The sequence below is a fragment of the Oryctolagus cuniculus genome, chromosome 14, assembly GCF_051225735.1.
Source record: "Oryctolagus cuniculus isolate XC-2025 breed Fujian yellow rabbit chromosome 14, ASM5122573v1, whole genome shotgun sequence".
Classification (NCBI taxonomy): Eukaryota; Metazoa; Chordata; class Mammalia; order Lagomorpha; family Leporidae; genus Oryctolagus; species Oryctolagus cuniculus.
In genome coordinates, this window is record NC_142880.1 from 11,101,623 (window position 1) to 11,128,419 (window position 26,797).

General features: G+C 39.2%; 1 protein-coding gene across 16 annotated transcripts in view; it reads right to left on the reverse strand.

Annotated features, from left to right (window-relative positions):
• Positions 1 to 26,797, reverse strand: part of TMEM161B (transmembrane protein 161B) — a 77,280-nt gene that overhangs the window by 48,947 nt on the left and 1,536 nt on the right. For 9 of the 16 annotated variants that reach the window (XR_016220454.1, XR_016220453.1, XM_089312994.1 and 6 more), the window contains one exon: positions 3,615 to 3,718. The exons of 5 other annotated variants lie outside the window; for them this stretch is intronic. Coding sequence is in view for 4 of the 11 variants with exons in the window: in XM_008261921.5 (XP_008260143.1) it covers positions 3,615 to 3,718 (104 nt within the window). In the remaining 7 variants the exon portion in view is untranslated. Of the gene's footprint in view, positions 1 to 3,614; positions 3,719 to 5,476; positions 5,787 to 20,569; positions 20,647 to 26,797 lie in introns of those variants that run through there. 2 more of the 16 variants (XM_089312993.1, XM_089312992.1) reach the window with 2 other exon arrangements.

Sequence of the window (26,797 nt, forward strand, 5' to 3'; positions counted from 1 at the left end):
TATGCTAAAATCATATAATTTTTAAACGTTAAAAAGTAGTTTCGAAATATATAATGTTAACAGTAATATGTTCCTTAAGAAGAGCTAGAAACTAGTCAATTGTTTTGATATTAAAAAGGTGTTAGTACTTAAGAAAAAAAATGCCTATTCTTTCTGGTGTAATCACTAATTTAATTCTTCAAGGTGTTGACTCCTTTGGGAAAAGTGGCTTCCTCATTCAGCATACCACAATCAGGTGACACTTCAAACTCTCCATTTCAAAAGAGGTCAAAGTGAGACAGGGACAAGTACTAATTAACAAAACAAAAGTCATAAATTTTAACTAATGCATGAACATTTATTTACAAACTGAAGTTAATGATGCATGTGAAATAAATAAATGAATACTAAGACAACATGTAGTTTCTTCTCTCATAGTCATGACTGATGTATTGTGGATATCTAAACATCTATTTACCTGAAGAGTTCCATCAAACAATTCTATTCAATAGTTACTCCCAAGCCATGCTATACTATCCGGTTTTTAAAAAGTCCTCTTAGGCCTCTCCCCATACATTCTTTTAAGCATTTACAGACCAAAAGGCATTGGTCTCACACTTCTCTGATGCAATTTGCATCAGATGGTTTGAAATGGAAACTATCATTTCTGGTAATATTTTTAGAGGCAGGTACTTCGTACAGCAGTATGACACAGCTTAAGACACATGCATCCCCTATCAGACAGAGTATCTGGGTTTATGTCCTAGCTACAGCTCCCGATTCCAGCTTCCTGCTAATGCTTAGCACCCTGCGAAGCGGTGGTGATGGCTCAAGTACTTGAAGTTCTGACATCTGTGTGAGAGAGCCACAGTGAGTTCATGCTTCAGTCTGGCTCAACCCCAGAAGCTGCTGCACAGTTGGGATCCACAAGGAGGGAAGGCTTGTACTTCCGGGAATGGAGAGTCCCTACCTGTACTTCTTCTGGGGGAGAAAAGTCCTTGTCAAGGTCCCTGCGGATGCCTAAAGGTCAACCAATGAGGATCAGACCTGCCTCAACCTTTAACCCCCATGCCCTGAATCTATAAAAGGAGCCCTCCCAGCCTCTGATGCGTGACTTCCCCGGCCTCTGTTGGGACCCGGGAACCTCGCCCGGGAGCAGAATCCCAATAAAAACCTGTGAATTAATTGATTCCTCTGCCTGGGAAGATTTGTTACGAGCCGGACACCTTGCAAGGAGTAAACCAGCAGATGGAAGACCTCTCTCTTTCCCCTCTCTTTGAAAGTCTCTCAGCCTTTCAAAATTTTTTTTAAAAATTTAAAACAATATTTTACATGAGCAAAATAGAACTTTTAGATTTTTGTGATTATTTAAAAAGGATCTCTTATTACAAAATTTGGTAAACCAGTAATTTTGCCTAAAGGATAAAAATCAATGATCTTACTCAACTGAGCTGAGTGAAAACACTCAGCAAGAAGGCTTCCATGACCTTAAAATTTCAGGACTAATATTAAAAAAAGGGGGGGGAGTGGCGATACTAAAAACACAAAACAACAAATCTAAGAGGAAATGAAACTGAGGGTAGCAGGAAACTAGATTATTGGTAAATCAGTGGCAACTGATCAAGCATTAAAGACAGTGTTAATTAACACAAAAGTTAATCTGTTTACAAAAGCAAGTCAAAATCACAAAGAAAATCAGCATCATCTTTAAAGGCTGAATGCTCCCTCAAATTCTGTGTGTGCACCCTATGACATATTCTTGTCAAAAAGCAAAGATTTTCAATAAGATTCAAATATTAAAGATAATCAGGTTTTAGATCTCTAAAGTTTTCATCTCTATTGGTGAATACAAATTTTATAGAAACACATGGAAAGTAAAACATGTAAGAACACTTAAAATGCACATAGACTAAAATGGAGGGGCCTGTGCTGTGGCATAGCGGGTAAAGCCGCGGCCTGCAGCACTGGCATCTCATATGGGCGCCAGTTCGACTTCGCTGTTCCTCTTCCAATCCAGCTCTCTGCTGTGGCCTGGGAAAACAGTGGAAGATGGCCCAAGTCCTTGGGCCCCTGCATCCACATGGGAGACGCGGAAGAGGCTCCTGGCTCCAGACTGGCGCAGCTCCTGCCATTGCGAGTAGTTGGGGAGTGAACCAGTGGATGGAAGACCTCTCTACCTCTCTTTCTGCTTCTCCTTTTCTCTCTGTGTAACTCTGACTTTCAAATAAATAAATAAATCTTAAAAATAAAATAAAATGGAACAAGACTGTCAAGATGTTTATAGCCAAAAATGATGTTGAAGTCTCACTGGATTACAAGCATAGAATTTGGAAAAGTGATGTTCTCAGCATAAAACAAGTTACCTTAATGAATTTTATGTATTAACTTACTAAGATTCCATATACTTGTAATTAATGGTAATGTGCCTCATTGATATTTACCTTTTCATGATCTATGGAAAACAGTTTTGTTAAGCAAAATAAGTGAACAAGATTGCACAGGGCATATTAAAACTGCACAGTAAAAAAGCTAGTTATAGATGATTGATATGCATTTATAATTAAGTCCAACAGAGGCTTTCAAACTTACTAGAACTTTAGTCGCAGTTTATTCTGCTAATAAAATATACACTTATAAACAGCTGTTTCCTCATATATTCATTTACGCATTGTGTGGTATCAGTTTCAAAAAAATTTTAAACAGTCTGAGTAACACTTTTCTATATTTGAAAATCAATATGGAAAAAGACATCAAGAATATAAATAATTAAAAGTTGAAAATAAATTATATGAAGAAAATTTAAGCTTTGTGGATAGAATGGCCCTGAAGTAAAGGCTTACTTGTCTCACAGTATAGGAACTCACTAGCAAGAGAGCTATCCATTGTTTCCTGCTTTTAAAATGTCTAAAGAAACTGGACAAAGGAATACGGGGAAGTTGGCTATTCACTACAGATAAACAACTGACATAAATAGTGACAATTTTTTCACTTACCTTTCATAATTACACAGGTTTTGCCATGTATTTTCTGTGTACAGACTTTTCTGGCTTTCATGTAACTACATCACCTTACTTGATTTTGTTATTTTATCGTACATATTTCAACAACACAACTTAGGTCCTTTGTGGAACGAGTGGGGATAGTAGTGGGCTTACAGCAGACAAAGGTAAAATCTCATAACATAACTTCCTTCCCCCTTTGCTAGTTAAACAGTTCAAAATTTTTTGCAGTAAAACAAAGAACCCCTAACTGTCATAAGCCTCTGAATGGAGCCACCAACAAGAAGACATATGCTTTGAATCATTTTTCATCAACAGTGATGAAAATCACTTGTAATTTCTAATCCCCTTGTTGACCAATTATTATAAGGTATTCTCACCGGACAGACTCTGGTGAATAGAATATAGCAGAGGGAGGCAGAGGTGGAGGGGACTTCTTGTCCTAACTCCTACCCTTTGTGCTAAATGGATAAAATATTAGTATCTCATATAACAGAAATAAGAAAGCTAAATCTCTTAACTTTCCTTTGTCATACTTTTAGAAACAGGAATTAGGACTTAACTTTTAGGAAGTAAATCAGCCTGGTAAACTAGAGATTGAAAGTGTCAGCCACAACCAGCCTATCCTTGCCTTACCTGCCATTACAGAGTAGCCATCGAGCAAGAGAATAGTGAGGTATAATCTTCTGCATGACACTGGCCATCACCATGGTAACGACCAGCTGTATACCTATCACTCCCTGTGTAAAAAAACAAACAAACAAATTTAACAATAAATGAATTTGGATTTAGGAACATTGCAGGAAAACTTTCTGTACATTTTAAAAATTACAATTTAAGAAAAATTCAGTTTACTATTAAAATATATCATCATTCTGTCATTTAGATATTCAAGACCATATACTCTAGTTTAAAATATAGTATGTGGTCTCATCTCAGAATCCTCTACATGTTATCAAAAGGTCACACCCATGTGAACAAAAGTAAAATGAATTAGCATATATATTCAAAATCTATTTCCAATAAATGGTCTATATAAATTAAGGGTACCAAAATGAAGCAAAAAATAGTGATTTGTTTATTCTTCTATGTACTCAACACACGTAAAATACTAGTTTAGCAAGCTTTTAAGGTAGTAGGCCTTTTTTTTAAAATTCTGGGACAGAAGTGAATGATTAAAGATATGAAGTGTGATAGCAGAATGGGTCTGAAAGTCACTAGGAAAGAAAGCTGAACTTGTCACTACCAACTCCCAGTGGGTGGGTCTTCAACAATATCCAATGATACTCTTAGTTTTCTCTCATTAATCTCTCCCTTACTCTTCAGAATGACTAGTTCAAACACCTTCCTTGTCTTCATACCTCCAAACTTCAGACTCTGCACTTGGTAGATCTTCTGGTCACAGCGAAAACAGACACTATCAAATGGAACTCTCACTTGCCACCAAGAAACTCATAAAGTCACTAGTATATGTCTTGCCACACCCACTAGAAGTAATAATGCTTATTCTATGGAAAGCAAATTCCTGTATTTGTGCTTCAGACCAGTGCTCTTTGGCTTTCAGGGAGACAAGACAGCAGGTGACTAAAACGGTTGGGCACAGCCACCCACATGACAGACTGAAATGAGTTCCCAGTTCCCAGGGATGCTCGTTCTCTCTACCAACCTACCTACCTACCCACCTTTCTATATACCTCAACAAAATAAATAAGCAAACATTTTTAAAGGGTGAGCAAGCATCTGACATATAGTAGTTAGGACATAATTTAGGACATCCACATTCCAAACTGAAATGCTTCAATTTGAGTCCCGGCTCTGCCTCCAGTGTTAGCTTTCTGCTAATATGAACCCCAGGGGAGCAGCAGGTAACTTGCTTAAGTACTTGCATCCAGGCCACCCACCTAGGAGACATGGACTGAGTTCTGGGTTACTGGTCTCAGCCTGGGTGGGGCCCCAGTTGTTAAAGGCATTTGGTGAGTGAATCAGTGATTAAGATCAATTTCCCTGCCTTTCAAATTAATTTTTGGAAAAAAAAAATTTTTTTTAAGTTTCTGGAAAATCAAGTCAAAATCTTATTTTGGTGCCCAAAGTAAAATTTGTTTTTTTTTCCATAATATACATTTTTATATGAGCTTTCTGAAGACTGTGTGCTAGTACCATTTCTCATTATGATCACAATTAAAAGGCAGAATTTTTCTTATAATGTCAAGATTACAGAAAGTCTTTTAAAAAGTAAAACCAGTTTCACAGTGACAGAAGATTTAAAAAAAGTTGAAAACAATCAAATTTCTGCATGAAAAAACAATACAAATAGTATCAGAAGACTAACTGGGGAAAGTATTTGAAACACTTCACACAAGTACTCTACTTATTCGATATTATCTAGAGTTCCTACAAGTCAATTACTAAGAGATCAATTGCCTAATACAAAAAGAGTAAGTATATATAGGTCTCTAAAAAAGAAAATAGTTTTAAATAAGTTTTTAAAAAACAATTACCAAGGCCGGCACCGCGGCTCAATAGGCTAATCCTCTGCCTTGTGGCACCGGCACACCGGGTTCTACTCCCGACTGGGGCGCCGGATTCTGTCCCAGTTGCCCCTCTTCCAGGCAAGCTCTCTGCTGTGGCCAGGGAGTACAGTGGAGGATGGCCCAAGTGCTTGGGCCCTGCACCCCATGGGAGACCAGGAGAAGCACCTGGCTCCTGCCTTCGGATCAGCGCTGTGCGCCAGCCGCGGCGGCCATTGGAGGGTGAACCAACGGCAAAGGAAGACCTTTCTCTCTGTCTCTCTCTCACTGTCCACTCTGCCTGTAAAAAAATAAATAAATAAAAATAAAACAAACAATTACCAAGTCTGTCTCAACTGTTTTTATTTGTGAATATTTTAATGCCTTAAACTCTACTGGATTAAGGTTCAGATTATTTTCATATTTACCTAACATCAAATGATGCATTTTTACCTTTTTCTCTCCTATTTCCTATCCCTTGAATTTACTATCCTCTTTTCTGTGTAGTCTGAGATAGAGGTTCTGTAATCTCCATACAATGAATGCCTTTACAAAGAACTCTTAGAGGCTGAACAATAAGGCCAAGAAAGTTATTAGCAACTTTGTCAAAGGTTGGTCTATTTAAAAGCAAAAGATCATTTTTTTTAAAGATTTTTATTTATTTATTTGAAAGAGTTACACAGAGAGAGGAGAGGCAGAGAGAGAGAGAGAGAGAGAGAGAGAGAGGTCTTCTATCCGCTGGTTCACTCCCTAACTGGCCACAACAGCCAGAGCTATGCAGATCTGAGGCCAGGAGCTTCTTCTGGGTCTCCCACGTGGGTGCAGGAGCCCAAGGACTTGGGCCATTTGCTACTGCTTTCCCAGGCCACAGCAGACAGCAGGATTGGAAGTGGAGCAGCTGGGTTTCGAACTGACACCCGAGGGGATTCTGGTGCTTCAGGCCAGGGTGTTAACCTGCTGCACCACAGCAAAGGCCCCCAAAGAAAACTTTTTTGTCAGGGAAAGTTTTATGGACAGTGAACCTCAACCTAGCCTAGTGATAGCATCCCAGAATCTTCAAGGCAATTTAGTATAATCTCTCACAAATATGTATTATTTAAACATGTATCACAATGTAGACACTATTTCTGCTCCCTAATAGCAGAAATTGTATCTTAGTGCAGTGGAGGAATAGTCACAGCTATTAAGTGGTATTTTAGAAAGATTGATCTGGAAGAAACACATGATGGAATGTGATAAACTAAGACAGGAGACATCTTGCCCAATTCCCTTCCTTCCTTAAAATCACTTACATGATGACATAACTGCTGATAGACTCATTATTAAAGATGTAAACCACATCAAGGCAAAAACAAACAAAAATCAGTGAGTTATCAGTCCGAATTTGGAAAATCACTAGGATTCTAAATAATCCAGACCACAACAATGAAACTTTAAAGTACAGTGGTATCTTTGGTACCCAGAAGAAAAATGTGTTCTAGAAATATTGTTGAACTTAAAACAAAGAAGGAATTAAAGAGACTAATCCTGAGAAAAGCAAATATCACAGTATCAGCTGACACTCATTCTTTGTGTTGTAGTTAATATATGAATAAAAAATGTTCAACTCAGAGGCTGGCATTTTGGTGCATGAAGTGAAGTGCCACTTGCAATACTGACATTCCATATCAGCACTGGTTCAAGTCCTGGATGCTTCATTTCCAATCCAGATCCCTGCTAAGATACCTGGGTAAGTGGCAGAAGATGACCCAAGTGCTTGGGCCCCTGCCACCCTACTGGGTGAACCCAGATGAAGCTCCTCGGCTCTTGGCTTTGGCTTGCCCCAGTTCCAGCCATCTAGGAAATGAACCAACATATGGGAGATCTTGACCTCTTTCTCCTTCTCCACCTCCATCTCTCTCTCTCTCCCTCTCACCTCCTTCACTTTGTATAACTCTGCCTTTCAAATAAATAAATCTTTATAAAAAAAGTTCAGTGTAAAACTGTAATCCCACTCTGTTCCTTTATTTATGCCATTTTCCTTTTTTTTTTTTTTTTTTTTGTCAGGCGGAGTGGACAGTGAGAGAGAGAGACAGAGAGAGAAAGGTCTTCCTTTGCCGTTGGTTCACCCTCCAATGGCCGCCGCTGCAGCCGGCGCACCGCGCTGATCCTGGCAGGAGCCAGGAGCCAGGTGCTTTTCCTGGTCTCCCATGGGGTGCAGGGCCCAAGCACCTGGGCCATCCTCCACTGCACTCCCTGGCCATAGCAGAGAGCTGGCCTGGAAGAGGGGCAACCGGGACAGAATCCGGCGCCCCAACCGGGACTCGAACCCGGTGTGCCGGCACCGCAAGGTGGAGGATTAGCCTATTGAGCCACGGCGCCGGCTCCATTTTCCTCTTTTTAAACAAAGCTGAAAATATTTTCCCAAATTTTACCTTCATATTGTGCTAAATCTACTAGTATGTAACAGAAATTTTCCAACTTTCTAACAGAAGTTAACAAATACCAGAATGCATCTGATTAGATGACGTAATATGTACTACTCAAAGAAAACATCACCTTTATACCAAGAAAAGAATCTACAAATTCTTTCAGAGATTATAATTGTAAAATGAGGAAAGTAGTTCACCACGGTTATCCCTTTTGACATATATTTAGAAAAGAGTCCTAGTAATATACATTGAAAATGGCAATTATTTTAGAGAATTATATATTATCAATTTAATACATTAATACAACTCTGATCAACTTTTAAGCCATTAATATGGAATTGACAATTACAGTTTACATACAGGGATTTACATATGAAAATATAAAATATTTATTTACTAAAAGACAATTTAAAATTCAAAAACAAATTGTCTTTACTCACCAACTTAGCATCCCTGAATGTCTATTTTTATACAAAAGCAGAATTTTTGAAACATTTAAGACATTTAAATTCCCTGAATATTTTTCATTATTTTTAATCAAACAAGAATACTTAGGTAAATTTGGCCATAAACTTAAGTGCAAATTTCACAACAGAAATCTGTTAAAACTGGGCAGAGATGCAGTGAAGCTAAAAGTCCATCATGGTTGAAGTCTCAAAACACACAACCATATGGGTCATTGACTCAAGTAGCCTTAATGGTTTTATTAACGCTTCAAAACAATAACTTGACCAAAGAGATGGTTTCTGTCTGGATTCACTGCCCCTAGGCTTTGATTCTCTTGATAACTGGAACTGGGGAAAAGTCATTTATGAAATAGCTCATAAGCACCCAAGAAGGGTGAAATACTGGGTTAACTTAGGTTTCAACCTTTCCACATCTATTAACCTGAGGCCATGAAGAGCAAGAAGTTATTTGCCTTTAGTCTCTAGAAGAATGATCATTTCAATTTTTGTCAGTAACAGTTTCCGAGTAGCCTTTAAAAAATCCTTACTAAGGAAACCTAAACAATTCTCTAAGAAACAAAATATACCAAATAGCGAGATTTTATCTTGCTTGTCAATACTGAAAACTTCAAAAACATAAATACAAAGATGCTACAGCTCTAAAATTTGAATTCTGAATATATGTTAGTGGAGTTAACATTTTCTTATATTCCATTAAATTAGCTCTCCTGCTGATAAGCAGATTGATACAAAGCATAGATTGTTTACCATTAAAAGGCATATTTGCATATAAACTTAGACCACAATAATGGGTTTCAATTATCATCTTCCTGAGTAAGGTAGAAGGGAAAAAAAGAAAAGATTTTTATCCAATGACCTTCCTATTTTTTGTCTGTGTCTACAAGGTTTAGTGTTAGACAGCTAGACATGTTGAAACAGACTTCTTACACTTGCTCAAATAATTTCGACTTCAAAAAGTATAAGTTTTGTTGTTTCAACGCAGGTCCACATAAAACTTATAAATCACACTTTAGGCATTTAAATAAGGCATCTTGACTAATCACAAATGAGGAAAACAAGGTTAAAAAACCAAGATCATAGAATTATCCAAATACTTATCCAAAATCCAACTCAGAGCATTTAATGAACATCTATTAAGCAACAAACTGTATGTGCAGGATATGTGACCCGTAGCAGCATGGAAAGGATAGGAAGACAAGTTTATGACAACACAGAACAGGGGGAAAAAAAAAAGAGGGTGAGAGGAATTACTGAGGGTAAAACGTTATGACTGGGAATTCTGCCAAGTAAAATGTGAGTGAGGACTTAGAGGACATTAGAGTTATCTGGATTCTAAAAAATAAAAATTAAAAAAAAAAACTCTGCTTTTTTGCTTTATCAAAAAAAAAAAAAAAAAAAGAGTTAATCTGGAAAGACGACAGGCTAAAACCAGATACTGAATGGCAAAACCTTTGGGTTTGGAATTCAACATAAAGGCAACAGAAAATTCTTTATAAAAATATATGATCTGATCAGTACTTAATAAAAATTTCCCCGGATACCACATGAAGAATGGATGACAGATAGCTTCAAGATACCAAGAGAATTGTGCAAGTGTGACAGGGATCACCTGCCTGAAGGCAAGAAGTAGGGCAGCTGCCTTGCTGGAAAAAACTAGTGTTATGGTACAGTAGGTTGAACAGCTGCCTGTGAATCCACCTGTTCCACTTGTGATACAGCTCCTGCTAATGTGCCTGGGAAGGCAGGGGAAGATGGCCCAAGTACTTGGGCCCTGCGACCCACATGGGAGTTCCAAGCTCCTGGCTTAGCTACAGCAGTTGTGGCCATTTAGGAAGTGAACCAGTGGATGCTAGATCTCTTCTTCCTGGCTCTCTGTAACTCTACCTTTCAAATAGATAAATAGATACGAAAAGAAAAAAGAAAAAAAGAACTAGTTATGTATATACATTATGTGACAAATGACTTAGGGTCTCAGTCAAGCAATGTTAAAAAATCGTGTAAATCTAAATTATGTCAACAGAGAAACTTTTCCAATGAAAAGGAAAAGTAAATGAAAATTCAAATGAGAATATGTTGTCTACCTAATATTTATCCAGTATCTTGCTGGCTATCATCAGGGACTTGGCACAAAGATTTTTGTGTTTCACTAACTATTCTATCCTAAACACTTAAAACAATGTCATTTAGAATAATTTAGGGCACGCTGCCCCAGTGAAGGCCGCCCACGAGCTGCTCTCCAACACTACGGACCCCAGGGGGGAGCCCCGCCGGTGCTGCCCCCCCCCCCCCCCCCCCGCAGGCTCCCAGACGCCGCCCCCGCCCCGCTGAGCACCTACTCAGCTTTTAATACCCCCTACCCGGCCTGGCACTCCGGGGTCCGCCTCCGGCCCAGCTGCCCCCCCCCCCCACCACCACCACCACGAGCGACTCCCCGACCAAGGCAGGCGGCTCCCCCGAGCCGGCCCGGACCAGCAGGGCCCAGCCCCGCACCCCCGCCCCTCGCCCAGGACCCGGGACCCCTGCCGCGCCCAGGGCAGCCGGCTGTCGCGCGGGTGTACTCCTGGTTCTCTTTAAAAAGTATTAAATGTCTCTTTCTACAAAAAAAAAAAAAAAAAAAAAAAGAATAATTTAGGGCACAATGTAAGGCACCTGATACAATGGTACTTCTTTTTTTTAAAAAAGATTTATTTTTATTTATTTGAAAGACAGAGTTACAGAGAGAGGTAAAGACAGAGAGAGAGAGAGAGAGAGAGAGAGAGAGAGAGAGAGAGGTCTTTCATCCGCTGGGTCACTCCCCAGATGGCTGCAACAGGCGGAGGGAGCTGTGCTAATCCGAAGCCAGGAGCCAGGAGCTTCTTCCAGGTCTCCCACACGGGTGCAGGGCCCAAGGACTTGGGCCATCTTCTACTACTTTCTCAGGCCACAGCAGAAAGCTGGATTGGAGGAGGAGCAGCCGGGACTAGAACCAGTGTCCATGTGGGATGCTGGCACTTCAGGCCAGGGTGTTAACGCACTACGCCATAGCGCCGGCCCCACAACGGTACTTCAAATAGTTTAAAAAGTACGTCGATTTTGGTACAAAAAATTTTTGAAATCCGTGCCTCTCCAAAATGGAAATTAGACCAATATAATAATTAAAGAGAAACTTAAGACTAAGAGGTTGGAACTAGAAGGAAAGAACAAAGATAAAGGCTTCCTGAGAAGAAAACCAATCAAGCTTTGAGTATACCTGAACATGAAAACTAACAACTGTAGAATAAAACTGAGGGATGTCTCAAAAGTTATTCGGTTTGTGTGACTGGTAGATTATTAGAGCATGTGAGGGTAAAGTAGTTGTAAACTGAAAGGAATTCAAATAAGAGAGCTGATGAGCCTCAAACAGGCGTCCAGAGGATGGAAACTTGGCTGCCTCCCTAACTTTTAGAACACACAAAAAAATATGCTTTGTTGATACTAGAAGGAGAGTCAATTCACATGAGACAGACTAGCAATAATCAGGTTTATAAGAGTTTTAACAATTAATTTACAGTGAAATGTAAGCTATCAAGTGGATCATACAGTCAAGTTCACTAACTGTTTCACTGAAAACTATCTTAATACATCAGAAATCAAATCAAAATCAAGCTGCTTGGTGCATTGTTTTACAGCAGAAAGCAGCAAATATTACTGAAGAGTATTTCATACAAGCAGTACTGAAGTCTTATGAAATGCTATATACAGAATACCTCTCTAGAGAGAGTATAAAATACTCTCTACCCCAATGAGTTCTGGCAAACATATGCTCCATTTTGGCTTCTTGCACTAGTTTTCTAGATTTTCAACTGATAAGACTTTTCCAATTGATACATTCTCTGTTTAGATAAAACCTAACCACAAATTATTCTTTCTTTTGATATGTAAATACCATTGAATTGGCTACAAGCTAGCCTACCTTAGGTCCAACAATGAATTCATATAAAGTTCAAGGTGAGAAAATCATGTGATGATTTTATCAAACTCTTAAAAGTGTTAATCACCCTCACCACCACCTACAAACAAAATGTGAGAAGTGGCATGGTAAAGGTCAGTGCTCAGTTAACAGGAACAATTTAAGCAAAGTCTGGGAAATACTGGATCACAGAGGTTATATCTGCCAAAGTTAAAAATACAGCCACCATCAGAATAGGAAAGAAAGAGAAATCCAGGTAGACGGACTTACACATACAAAGAGAACAAATGGGATGACTTAGAAACAAGGGGAAGTTCCATAGTGCTAGATTTTGGTATGAGATGTACACCATGGATTTTTCTGAAGATACCCTGAAATAATTCCAGGATCTTAAGCCTGGGAAGTAATCAAATCAACTATATTTTGGAGGTCTAATTCCACCACTTAGTGGGGATAAAAATTGGAGGGATAAGAGTGAAGTAAGGAGCAAAATTAGAAACTCACTAAAATAGCAAAATGTAATCTATTGGAGTGAAAGGGACATTTTGAGATTTGATGACTGTTTACAACCCTTGTCTCTACTGTTGAGGAACAGTGTTTCTTTTTCCTCATACTATTTGCTGAACTCTTTACTTAGTGTAGGGTTAATTTTATGAGTATAAAGTATAGTGAAAACAGAACTACGTAAAAATTAAGAGCGGGACTAGGAGAGGGAGGAGGAAGAAGTTTTGGAGCATGGGAGGGTAAGGTGGGAAGTATCACTATGTTCCTAAATCTGTATATATGAAATACATGAAACTTTTATATCTTAAATAAAATTAATTTTAAAAACTGAGTGAAAATTATTTAAAAATCATAAAAAAATCCACTGAAATAGTCCAAGCAGCACCATAAAAACCTTACCTAAAGCAGCTGCAAAAACGAGAGCAAACTAAAAAAGAATTAAGATTTTAAAGGGGAAAAAAAGAATCAGACATGAGATTAGTAATTATCTCTGCAAGGCAAATTTCAGCAGAGAAGGATAAACCTCAGATGATTACCTAAAGATAAAACGGACATAATGGGCATAATTATTCCTTGAAGAAATTAAGCAGTGAGAGGAAAATCTGATGGTTGCTAACTTATATGTATTTATAGATATACATATGTACGTATGAATTTATATTCCTTACATAAAGAAAAAGGGAAAGAACCAAAGTTATTGCTTAAAGGATCAGAAACATAGGAGACCAAAGGTGTAGAAAGGCCTGAGGAAAGAACAGACATGCAGAGTGGGTGTTTAGCCTAGCAGTTAGCCTATTCCACATTGCATACCGGGTGTAATAAACTAAATAAACCCAGATAAAAGCTATCTCATAAATTAACCCCTGGACATTGGAGATGTCTCTGGGAAGGAATTGTCTTTGTTCATGAATGTTTTATGCTGTTTTTACCAGCTTTGGCACTATATGGAAAAATCCTTCTTTTAGATTAAATCTAAGCAGTCCTCAATGCTATTACAGAACCTACTAGAAGCAGACACCTTTAAAAACCTAACCTGGGTCTGTCAATCAGCCACAGTTATAATTTCATTTTCAAAAATTTATTTATTTGGGAAACAGATACATAGAGGGAGAGAGAGAAAAAACACGTGTGCACTTCCATCCATGGGTTCACTTTCTAACTACTGGCAATAACTGGCTGTGCCAAGCTGAAGTTGCACAGGAATGAAATGCAAGTCTCTCATATTGGTGGCAGGAATCCAACTACTTGGACATCTCTGCTGCCTGCAAAACTCTACATTGGCAGGAAGCTGGAGTCAGGAACCAGAACTGGGGATCAAAACCCTGTATTCTGTTAAGCAATGTGGGCATCTCTATTGCTAGACCAAACACCTGCTCCTTTATTTGTATTTTTTAACATACCTCTAACTGTTAAACACACAATAAACTGGATTGAAAGCTACAAAAAAGAGGATTTACTAAACGGGAAAATACAATAACAGCATTTAGAAGGAAAGCAAAAATAATGGCAGCTATTGATATTTTATATTTAATGACTGGATCATATAAAATTGCTGATTTTTAGCTGTCTTGACCAACAAAATTGCAATTTCATATAATTCGACTTAATACTACAAATAGAATTATACATAAAACGTAACTAACAACCAAATATGAACTCAAACAGATGGGTTTTCAAGCTTAATTGTTTACAGAACTAGTTTTGTTCACCAGCACCAAAGTTTCATAGCATGAAATATATTTTTAATTTCTTTCAAGTAAAAAGTACAAGGGGGGCCTGGTGTTGTGGTACAGTAGGTTAAGCCATCTGGAACGCTGGCATACTATACAGGCACAGTTTTGAGTCCCAGCTGCTCCTTTTACAACTCACTGCTACTGTGCCTGGGAAAGCAGCAGAGGATGGCCCAAGTGCTTCAGCCCCTGCACTCAAGTGGGAGACCTGGAATAAGATCTTGGCTCCTGATTTGGGCTTCATCCAGCCATGGCTATTGTGCATTTGGGAAGTGAATCACCAGATGGAAGATCTCTGTCTTTCCTTTTCTCTGTAACTCCACCTTTCAAATAAATAGAATCAATCTCTCTCTCTCTCTCTCTCTCTCTCTCTCTATATATATATATATATATATAAGATTTTTGTGATTTTCTAAGCAAATAAATAAAAAAATTAATGCATTTTAAAATTAAGGTCAAAAAGCATACATTTTCAATAAAGTACCTAAATACCTTCTAAATGTCCCATGGATTATACAATAATAGTACAATGCATGAGTTTGACATAACTATATTAAAAAACAATAACTGCATGCTTTCTAGTAGTCATTTATCATTATTTGATTAAGTTTAATAATCAGAGAAAACACTTTCCTCAATATAAATGGATAAAGTAGGAGCTGGTGTTGTGGCACAGCAGCTGAAGCCCACATCTGCAGAAGTGGCATCCCTATGGGCACCAATTCAAGTCCCAGCTGCTTCACTTCCAATCCAGCTCACTGCTAAGGTGCCTGAGAGAGCAGACGAGGATGGCCCAAGTACTTGGGCCCCTGCACCCATGTGGGAGACCTAGAGGGGGCTCCTGGCTCCTGGCTTTGGATCGGCCCAGCTTTGGCTGTTTGTGGCCATTTAGGGAGTGAATCTGCAGATGAAATCTCTCTCTTTGTCCCTCCCCTCCCCCTGTAACTCTGCCTTTTAAATAAAATTAATCTTTAAAAAAAAAACCAGATAAGGTAAATGGAAGACCAAGAACAAAGAGTACAAGCATAAAGATACTTTTTCACAAGAATATGGGGCATCCTTTAATTCATTTTAACATATTGATGTTGAAAATAACAGTTGTTTATTTTAAAAGATAATTTTCAAGTTACAGTAACTTGCACAAATTACACAGTATCTCATATAAAGCAATACTATAGTCATTAAAATGTTGAGAAAGAATGAAATATTTTGAAGATGTCAACAAACCACTCATCTCTAGCCAAAGCAAACATAAATGTTTCATTATAGTACAAAAGATTCAGTGGAAGTCATCCTAAATTCTGCCAGTCTTCCTTAACTGTAACAGTATATTCTGACGTTATAAAAAACATGACTACAGGTCTATACTCTAGGAAACTATTACCCAAAACCAACCAATTAAAAGACACAATCAACTCTTACAAATAATCTTGTTCAGGTCAATTCCTACCCAGTCATCAACATCCTCTTTCCTCTATAAAACCTTCTTGGCTTTTCAGCTTCTGCTAAAAAACATATGCATACTCCAAACTAACGCTTCTCATGCTCAACTGTGACCACTCATTTACCTGTCTCTCTCCCACTGTATTCATCTCTTAGCCCCACCTGCACTCCCAGGAAAGTATCTAGGATGGCAGGTTTTCAATATAAATTAAACAAATATTTACCTTTTGACTAAACAAAAAGATAAAGCAAAATTTTGCCTGCTGTTCTTCACTACACTCAGGTGATTACTATGTGTCAAGTACTGAATTTTAGCATAAAGAAAAGTGTTCACTTTCAGAGCAAATGACAATGTATTTTTGCTTTCTACCTATCTCAGAGGAAAAGGTACAACTGTTTTAACAAGATAATCCTCTGAATCTAAAGTAGTAGCTATCTGTGTTACAAATACTTTCTTTAGAGGCCAGCACTGTGGCACAGCACAGAGGTGTAAGCCACTGCCTATGATACCAGCATCCCACTTGAGTGCTGGTTCAAGTCCTACTTGCTCTATTTCCAGTCCAGTTTCCTGCTAAAAAAGCAGATGATGGCCCAAGTACCTGGGGCCCTCCACCGAGACCCAGTTGGGTCTGAAGCCCCTGGCTTCAGTCCATCCATGTTATAGCAATTGGGGAATGACCAGCCACTGGAAGATCTCCCTCTCTCTCTTTTTCCTGTCTTTCCCTCTCTTTGGTAACTCTGTGTTTCAAATGAATAAATATTTTTTTAAAAACAAATTGATAAGTACACTAATAAAGCTTCATCAACCAAATCTTAAAGAGAAATTTCAGCTTAACTTCAAATTTTAACCTATGCACAAAAGCCAAGAAAATGTAATGTGTACCTCTAATGTTAACTGTTAGCAAATGCATTCACTGTGAATATTTTAATGTGTTAAATAATTGAACACACTAAGATCAAAGTAGTTCTGTCACTAACTAGCTACATAGCAATTAGAAAAGCTCTCTCTGGGACTCATTCCCTACCTACAAAATGACAAGAGTTGGCAAATGATCTCCAAAATCCCAAGCAGATCTTATTGTTCATGACTACAATACTTTAACTAAATACACAATAAATCATTGGTATACACAGATTTAACATAGCCACCATCAAAGCCTGTGATATGTAGTTATTGCTAATGGCAACAAACATTAATCCCTTCCTTACAAGGGCTATAAATGAGCAAATATTGAGAAGAATCAGAGTTCCAAACAATGCAAAGGAGTAGAGATACCCCACTACCTAGCACTCTCACTTCAATTGAAGAACTAAATATGTTTGGGGCTGGCAGTGTGGCATGGGGGGTTAAGCTGCCACCTGCAATGCCTGTATCCCATATGGGAGCTGGTTCTAGTCCCAGCTGAGGCACTTCCAACCCAGCTCCCTGCTTATGCACCCGGGAAAGCAGCAGAGGATGGCCCAAGTGTTTGGGCTCCTGCCACCCCATTGGGAAGCCCAGAAGAAGTTCACAGTTCCTAGCCCACCCTGGCCATGGTAGCCATTTGGAGAGTTAATCAGCAAATGAAAGACGCCCCTCTCTCTCTCCTCTTCTTCTCTGTAACTCTGACTTTCAACTAAAATAATCTTTTTTTTTTTTTAAAAAAAGAACTAAATGTGTCAAATAAAGTTATGACCTACATCACAATGAGCATTTCCAAAGCTTTATCTGACCTACTGACAGAAATACTTTGTTGGCAATTACTTCCCAGACTCTTCCCTACTTCCTTTGTCTTAAAGACTGTCCTAAGGCTTATATTTAGTATGAAATATCTGAACTACTCAAACAACTAAGCTATTCAGTAATAAATGATACAGTGGTGCTTCATTTCTGTTGGTTAACCTAATAGAAGGAAAAAGGGTGTCAGTAAGCATCAATTTAAACAGAATTTTTAGTAATCAATCTACTACTAAAAGCAAAACTTTTGAGATAAAAAAAAAATCATTGCTTCTAGAAGCAGAAATAGAGTGAGAGCACCCATCCACCACTTCACCCTCCATATGTCCACAATGGCTGAGGGGCTGAATACAGGATCCAGAAACTCAATCCAAGTATCCCACATGGATGACAAAAAAAACAAAACAAAAAAAACAAAAACAAAAAAAACAAAAAAAAAAAAAAAAAAACAACATTATTTGAGCCATCACCTGCTCCCTCCTAATGTCCACACCAGCATGAAGCTGTAACCAGGAATCAAACCCAGGCACTTTGATGAGGAACACGGGTAGGCATCAACTGTTAAGGCAAACATCAACCCAGAGGTTTCTCTTTAAGGTTGAAATAAAAAACAAGTGGTTTTAGTCATGGAACACTTACATTAAAATATACAACTTCACAGCCATAAGAATTTGAATAATTTTGTAATCATTTACGGCCATCAAAAAATGGCCAAAATCTTCTAAGATGATAAAAATACTTTTGGCTTCGATGTAATTGAATCTTCCAATATGACTTTCTGTTTTAGGGAAAGAAAATAAACTATGACATTGCTTTTTCTAAGCAGATCATGGCACTAGGGCAAACCATGGCATTCACCAGGTGAAAGATAACAAAAATCAGCAAACACTATGTAAAGGGCATAACTACATAGAGTACTAAGCAATCAAGACAAATATTTAAAAAGCCTTCTAGTAGCTTATCATAAAGATAAAAGTGCTAAGTTTATTAAAAAAAAAAAAACTGCCTTGACTTATAGTGTCAGGTATTATGGTGTTACAGCTGGCAGCCTAAAACCACATATTTGTTCAATGGAGAACAACTTGGTGAAATTCCTTCTTCATACATCATTTCTTATAGGGGAAAAAAGTCTCCCTTTCTCCATTCAGTGTCCCTTAATATTTACCTCTTCATAAGCCAAACCTCTCTACTTCTAAAGACTTATTGCAACAACTCTATCATCATTTATTGATTCTGTTTTTGCCCTAAAGGATCTCACAATAAATAAATAAGTAAATAAAAAAATAGCTGGTGGTTGTGAAGAAGTAACAAGGGAAGATGACCTTTAAAAATTCTCCTAGTAGTGAACACCATTAAAGGGACCATGTGTGCTAAACATACGGGAGGGAAGGCAAAGTACTCTGAACCACTAAGCTCCCTCTGCAACTCAGGAGGAAACAAAGTTCCAGATTCAAGTAACAGGTAATCAAAGCAGAAGGAAAGGACACCTGACAATCCTCACAGCCTTCAGCAAAAGAAAGAGTAATGGTGAGCCAGGCTTTGAACAAGTATAATACAGTAAATGCTTGCACTGAAAAAACAATTCTAGTTCACCAAGCTCATCATCACTACTTCCTCTAATTGCGCTCACCTCTTCAGTGTTTCTAGAACTCCATTCCCCAAGCGTAAGGGAAGCTAATGCTCTGATGTGAAGGAGTGCCTGACCTGAATGCGGTTATGGCAGAAGGGATATGAAGATCTTTGTTCTAATTTACTATGGCAGAGGCAGATGTGTTCGGCAACCTGTCATTACTGCTATGACTGACAGTAATGATTAATTTCTCTAATACACAATGAGATGTTATATTAGTTATTACCAATGTTTGGGGGCAAGTTCTCTAGAAATATCAACATGAATTATTTCTATAGCCAGCACTGTGGTGTAGTGGTAAAGCCACTGCCTGCGATACCGGCATCCCATATGGGCTCTGGTTCGAGTCCCGGCTGCTCCACTTGAGATCTAGCTCTCTGCTATGGCCTGGGAAAGCAGTGGAAGATGGCCCAGGTCCTTGGGCCCCTGCACGCACGTGGGAGAGCCAGAAGAAGCTCCTGGCTTCAGATTGGCGCAGCTCTGGCCATTGCAGCCATCTGGGGAGTGAGCCAGCGGATGGAAGACACCTCTCTCTCGCTCTCGCTCTCGCTCTCTCTGCCTCTCCTCCTCTCTCTGTGTAGCTCTGACTTTCAAATACATACATACATTTTGGGGACTGCGCCATGGCTCACTTGGTTAATCCTCCGCCTGCAGTGCCGGCATCCCACATGGGCGCCGGTTCTAGTCCCAGTTGCTCCTCTTCCAGTCCAGCTCTCTGCTGTGGCCTGGGAAGGCAGTGGAGGATGGCCCAAGTGGTTGGGCCCTGCACCCGCATGGGAGACCAGGAGGAAGCACCTGGCTCCTAGCTTTGGATCAGTGCAGCGCCAGCTGTGGCGGCCATTTGGGGGGTGAACAAACGGAAGGAAGACCTTTCTGTCTCTCTCTCTCTCACTGTCTGTAACTCTACCTGTCAAATAAACAAACAAAATCTAAAAAAAAAAAAAAAAGATTTAAAAAAAGTACATCTCAAAAAAAAGTTTCTTAACTTCAATGAATTGGATTTTTGAAACTCAATCTTTTCATAAGTTTTTACTTATCAAAGATAAAAAATAATCAGGTTGGTTCTTGGTCACAGCACAGCACAGTGCTGGGTTGACACAGGACTGGGTTAAAGTGCAATTCTATCACCATTAACTCTGTAATTATGGATGAGGATTTAATCTTGCTGTGCTTCCATTTCTGTATCTATAAAATAGAGGTAAAACAAAATACAGGATTGGGCCAGCCCTGTGGCATAGCAGGCTAAACCTCTACCTGCAGCACTGGCAATCCATATGGATGTTGGTTCTAGTCCCGGTTGCTCCTCTTCTGATCCAGCTCACTGCTTTGGCCTGGGAAAGAAGTAGAAGATGGCTCAAATGCTTGGGTCCCTGCACCAGCATGGGAGACCTAGAAGAAGCTCCTGGGTACTGGCTTCAACCCAGCTCCAGCCCCATTTGGGGAGTGAACCAGCGGATGGAAGACTTCTGTCTCTCCCTCTGTCTATAACTCTACCTCTCAAATAAATAAATAAATCTTAAAAAATACAGATTTACCTGTATTTTAATATTATTTTAATATTTTAAGAATTATTTTATTTATTTTAAAGACAGAGTAGTTACAGAGAGAAGCAGAGCCAGAGAGAGAGAGGTCTTCCATTCTGCTGGTTCACTCCTCAGATGACCGCAAGAGCCAGAGCTGAACTGATCTGCCAGGAGCCAGAAGCATCTTCCAGGTCTCCCATGAGGGCGCAGGGGCCCAAGGTTTTAGACCATCTTCTACTGCTTTCCGAGGCCACAGCAGAGAGCTGGATCGGAAGAGGAGCAGCCGGGACTCGAACTCTCACCCATATGGGATGCCAGCACTGCCGGCCGGGGCTTTAACCTGCTGCATCACAGTGCCAGCCCCTACTTCTTAAGGATTTAAATGAGTTAAAACAGAGTTTGGAATAATATCTGATAAGTATTAATTGCTAAATAAATGTACTTATTACATTATTGAGGAAACATAAAATTCAGTTTCTTATTCTATTTACTTTTTTTTTTTTTTTTTTTTTGACAGGCATAGTGGACAATGAGAGAGAGAGACAGAGAGAAAGGTCTTCCTTAGCCATTGGTTCACCCTCCAATGGCCACCATGGCCGGCGCTGATCCGATGGCAGGAGCCAGGTACTTATCCTGGTCTCCCATGGGGTGCAGGGCCCAAGAACTTGGGCCATCCTCCACTGCCTTCCCTGGCCACAGCAGAGAGCTGGCCTGGAAGAGGGGCAGCTGGGACAGAATCCGGTGCCCCAACCGGGACTAGAACCCGGTGTGCCGGTGCCACAAGGTGGAGGATTAGCCTAGTGAGCCGCGGCCCTGGCCTCTATTTACTCTTAAATAATCTAGTCCAAACCTTCTTTGTGAAACATTTAAGTTCTACACAAATTTAATATTCCTTCTTTTATTCTTACAATTTACATTCTTCTAAATGTATATGGTAATGTTTACAAATTCACATATTCAGAATCACTGAGTCTGAAGTCAAACTATAAAGGTCATCTAGTTCTTGTTCAAGGAAACTTTCAAAGTCATGTGTTAATTTTAATTTTCAAAGTCATATCCTGATTGAAGGTTTTTTTTTTTTTTTTTAAACAAAGGCACCATAATCAGATAGCAAGATTCTGAGTCTCAATATCAAAGTAGCAAATGCTATAACTACTTCAGGTTTTTCTAAATTTTATGGTTTATGGCCAAAATATGAAACATACTGAATCTACCAATACAATTACTGTCTATTTTATTTAAGTAAAAGATAATGATGTAAAATTGGGATATTTGGGGTAAATGAACTGTATTCTCTGAGAACAGTCTGGAACTAATAAGTGATTATAGCAAGGTTACAAGATATATGATAAATATACAAAAGTCAATAATTTTCCACATACATGCAGTAATGAATAAGTGGAACAAAATACCATTTATACCTGCATCCAAAAAATTGAATACTGAAGTATAAATCTAACAAAATACAGGTACGTAGAAGATCTATTTGAGGAAAGCTACCAAAGTCTGATGAACAAAACAAATGGATCAAAGAACAAAGGATAAGACAGTCTTAAGAAACAACACTGAGGGTGGGAGGGACGTTATGGGGGGGAAGCCATTGTAATCCACAAGCCGTACTTTGGAAATTTATATTCATTAAATAAAAGTTAAAAAAAAATAAAATAAAAAGAAACAACACTGAAATCAACCCAGTACTATGCAAGGGAACAGTCACATTCTAACACTATTTCAAGTAAGCGTCTTTAGGAAAGAAGTAGTAAAGTCAGAGGAAAAAAGAGCTGAGAAGAAAACCAGATTTCCACCACTATGTGGTGAAGTGCTAAAACCTGACCAGAATACATCCTCCAAATGACTCATGTTTGATTTTCACTAAGGTAGCAAAGAACCTCCAATGTTTCCATCGGTCTTTTGTGACTGTATTTTCCAACAAGTGGTTTAAGGACCATCAGCTTCATACTTAACTGCACAATTTACAAAAAAATAAGATTTGAAACTTCACTTCCCTCTCCCCCAGCAATCGGGTCCAGATAAGATTTTTTTTATCAAGTATCAGTTAGTTAATTTCTAGGCAAATCTAACTTTGAGAACCAGTGTCCCAACCCACTTTTCAAAACCCAGTTGAAATCACCCACTATACTACATTACCACCACTGGCGCCTGCAGTTGGAGTATCATTCCTCTGTATTCTCTGAGCATATCACATGCAATTCTCGTATAACATTTACCACATTATCTCTTCCTAACATTCCTACCAACCTTCCCCACAAAACAAAAGACAAACAAAAAACCCTTTCTTTCTTTACACTAACTATGGCAGAGGTTTACAAAATTTCCCCCACCAACTTAATCCCAGCAGTAAATTATTACAGGATGCCTATATCCATAAAACAAGCTCTGAAATATTTGTAATTTCAGGAACTAGCTCTACTCTTTATCCCACAAACCAGCTTGAATGGTAGAAAGGTTTGTTTGTTTAAATTTTATAATTTTTAAAAAGAAAAGTACAATGGTGTAGTTTTATTCTTTTAGGAAATTTTCTATAAATATTTCCACAACTTCAAAGCATAAAAATTAATCAGGATTTTTGGTCTAGATCATAATTCTATTATTATTTGCTCACAAAATAAGAATCTCATTTTACATACAAGGATCTAATGCACTTTGGGCTACATAATGCATCAGAAAAGGAATACACAGAATATATTTATAATAACTAAAACAAAAATAAAGCAAAAAGTATCCCAAGAGTTATTTTCCATTCTGTAGTATTTAAGACAGTAGTTAAATACTTGTTGAAACACATGAACAAAGTTCTCAGGTATTACCTGCATGATGTATAAAAAAGTAAAAAAGGAAATGACAAATCATACTTAAGAAACCAAAATGACAAGGAAAACACTGTGAAAATCAGAATAAATTCTATGTAACCAGTAATATGTACCTATTCTGAAAAAATTTCTAAGTACAGAATCATAAATATAAGAATTAGATAACTTTAATGATCTGATTACTTTAAAATTTACCATATTTGTATATGGGCAAAACTGTCATTTTTCCATTCAATTATTTTTTAGCTACTGTCTATAGTCCCACTAGTCTAGGGTCTTTTGGCTTTTTATTTGTTAAACTTCTTATTGGTTAAGTATTAAGCCTTTGTACTGTATTTACTTGAAAGGCAAAGTTACAGAGAAGGACAGGGAAAGAGAGGGAGAGGAAGGAAGAGGAAGGGAGTTGAGAGAGAGATTGAGATCTCTCATCTGATTGTTCACTCCCAAAATGGCCACAACAAACAGGGCTAGGCCAGGCTGAAGCCAAGAACCAGGAGCTTCTTCCAGTTCTCCCACATGGGTAGCAGGGGCCCAGGGACTTGGGCCATCTTCCACTGCTCTCCCAGGCACATTATAAGGGAGCTGGATTGGAAGTGGAGCAGCAGGGACCTGAACCCATGTAGATCTAGGCTGCCAGCACTGTAGGTAGCAGCTTAACCCAGTGTACCACAGCACCAGACTCCCAGAAATAGCTTTAATCCTTGTCAAGCCCCACTTTGTTGATCTAGGAGGAATTTGGAACACTTATCAAAATCGGGTAATTTTACCAAATTCATGTAAACTAATAATGGCAGAACGTGATTTTCTGAATTCAGTTCTGGTGTTCTTTTTATTAGGCCCAAGCAGTGCAAAAGAGCTCAACCTGGGGCTGGCACTGTGGTGCAGCAGGTTAAGCCACTGCTCATGATGCTGGCTTCCCATATACTGGTGCTGGTTCCAGTCCTGGCTGCTTCACCTCTGATCCAGCTCCCTACTAATGTGCCTGGGAAAGCAGCAGATGATGACCCAAGTTGTTCTCGGGGTCCTGCCACTCATGTGGAAGACCAAGACTGGTTCTTGGCTCCTGACCTGGCCTGGGCCAACCCTGGCTGTGGGCAACCATTTGTTGAGTAAACTAGTGGATGGAAGATCCGTGTCTCCCTCTCTCACTATTATTCTGCCTTTCAAATAAATAAATAAATCCTAAAAAAAAAAAAGCTGAATATTATATAAATGTGGCAAATGTTGACTTCAATTAATGGCTAAACCTTTTCTTTTGAAAGATTCTAAACACCAATCACACTTCCACAGACTCCAACTTCACAGCTGGGAAAGATAAAACTGATTCAAGTAATGAACTCAGAAACATAATGCCATTGGAGAAAATCATCTATCTGGCCCCTGCTAGCTTTCAGGTGACATTCTGAGAAACTTTATTTTTTTTTTTAAAGATTTATTTATTTTATTGGAAATCAGAGTTCACTCCCCAATTGGCCACAGGAACCAAGAACCAGGAGCCAGGAGCGTCTTCCGGGTCTCCCACACGGGTGCAGGGGCCCAAGGACTTGGGCCATCTTCTACTTCTTTCCCAGGCCACAGCAGAGAGCGGGGTCGGAAGTGGAGCAGCTGGGACTAGAACCAGCACCCATATGGGATGCCAGCACTGCAGGCGGCAGCTTAACCTGCTACGCCACAGCGCCAGCCCCCTGAGAAACTTTAAACATTACTTTAAAACATAACTGCCTCTTTGGAGCTGGCATGAGGAGAGGGGTTCTACTTCCAGCATACTGGGAATAAGTTCACATTCAGTTTCTCTGTGACTATGATGAACACAAGGACTTCAAGAACACCCTTTATTCAACTTTTCCTATCAAGAAGTCAAAAACTGAGCCTCAAGAAATGGAGATCTGAATTTTAGTCCAGTCTATACCAAACTTTTGTTACCTACTTTAAGTAAATCACTACCTATTTCTAGAACCCAGATTCTTCCTTCTGTAAAATTGGGGGTTGGGAGTAAGGAGACAGTGATTAGGCTTTGGTTTCAGTTCTACTGTTCTCTATAATCAATTTCACTGATAGAAAAGGAAAAGAAACTCTTTGAATGAATACAAACAATATTAATCACTTAAGTGTTACACATATATGTCATTTAGTCTATGTGAGACATAAGTTATCTGACATAGAGAGCACCAAGAACTATATTACTTTGTTTTGCAATTTTTTTTCTTTTTTTAATATTTATTCATTTATTTGAAAGGCAGAGTTACAGAGAGGCAGAGGCAGAGAGAGACAGAGAGGTCTTCCATCCACTGGTTCACTTCCCAAATGGCCACAAAGGCCAGAGCTGGGCCGATCAGAAGCCAGAAGCCTGGAGCTTCCTCCAGGTCTCCCACATGGGTACAGGGGCCCAGGGATTTGGGCCATCCTCCGCTGCCTTCCCAGGCACACTAGCAGGGACCTGGGTCAGAAGTGGAGCAGCCAAGACAGGGAGAAGTGGAAAAGCTGGGTCCATATGGGATGCCGGTAGTGCAGGTGGCAGCTTTACCTAGGCCACAGAGCTGGCCCCTGCAAATACTTTTAAATTTCTAAGTCATTCAAAGCCATCACACAAAAGTTGGATCACACAAAAGTTGGATGCTGGTAACTTTTGGCCCTGGAAAAAGCATGACAAATTGAAGCTAAATGCCAAGGCAGAAGCTTACAGACAGGGGTTTGAAATCTCTTGGACAGTCAAGTTAACTGACAATATTGAACTTTCGAGAGCCTGTGATCTTGAAAAACAGCAAAGGTAATAAGTCTCTCCAGGGACGCGCAACAAGACACCTTTGGGATGCCTGTAAATCAGTGAATCCCAAACTCAGCTTCCAAATCCAGACTCCTGTTTGATGTGCACCTTGGGGAGGCAGTGGTGATGATTCTGTACTTGGGTCCCTAACACCCACATGAGGGACCCAGATGGAATTCTGGGTTCCTGGCCATGCCCTGGCCCAGCACTGGCTATTGAGGGCATTTGGGAAATGAACCAGCAGAGTGATCTCTGTCTCTCAATGTCCTTCAAAAAAATAAATAAAATACTACTTTTTAAAAGAAAGCTCCTCCATCCTTTTGTGTTAGGGGAAAAGAGCTTATGGAAAAGAACCACCATTCCC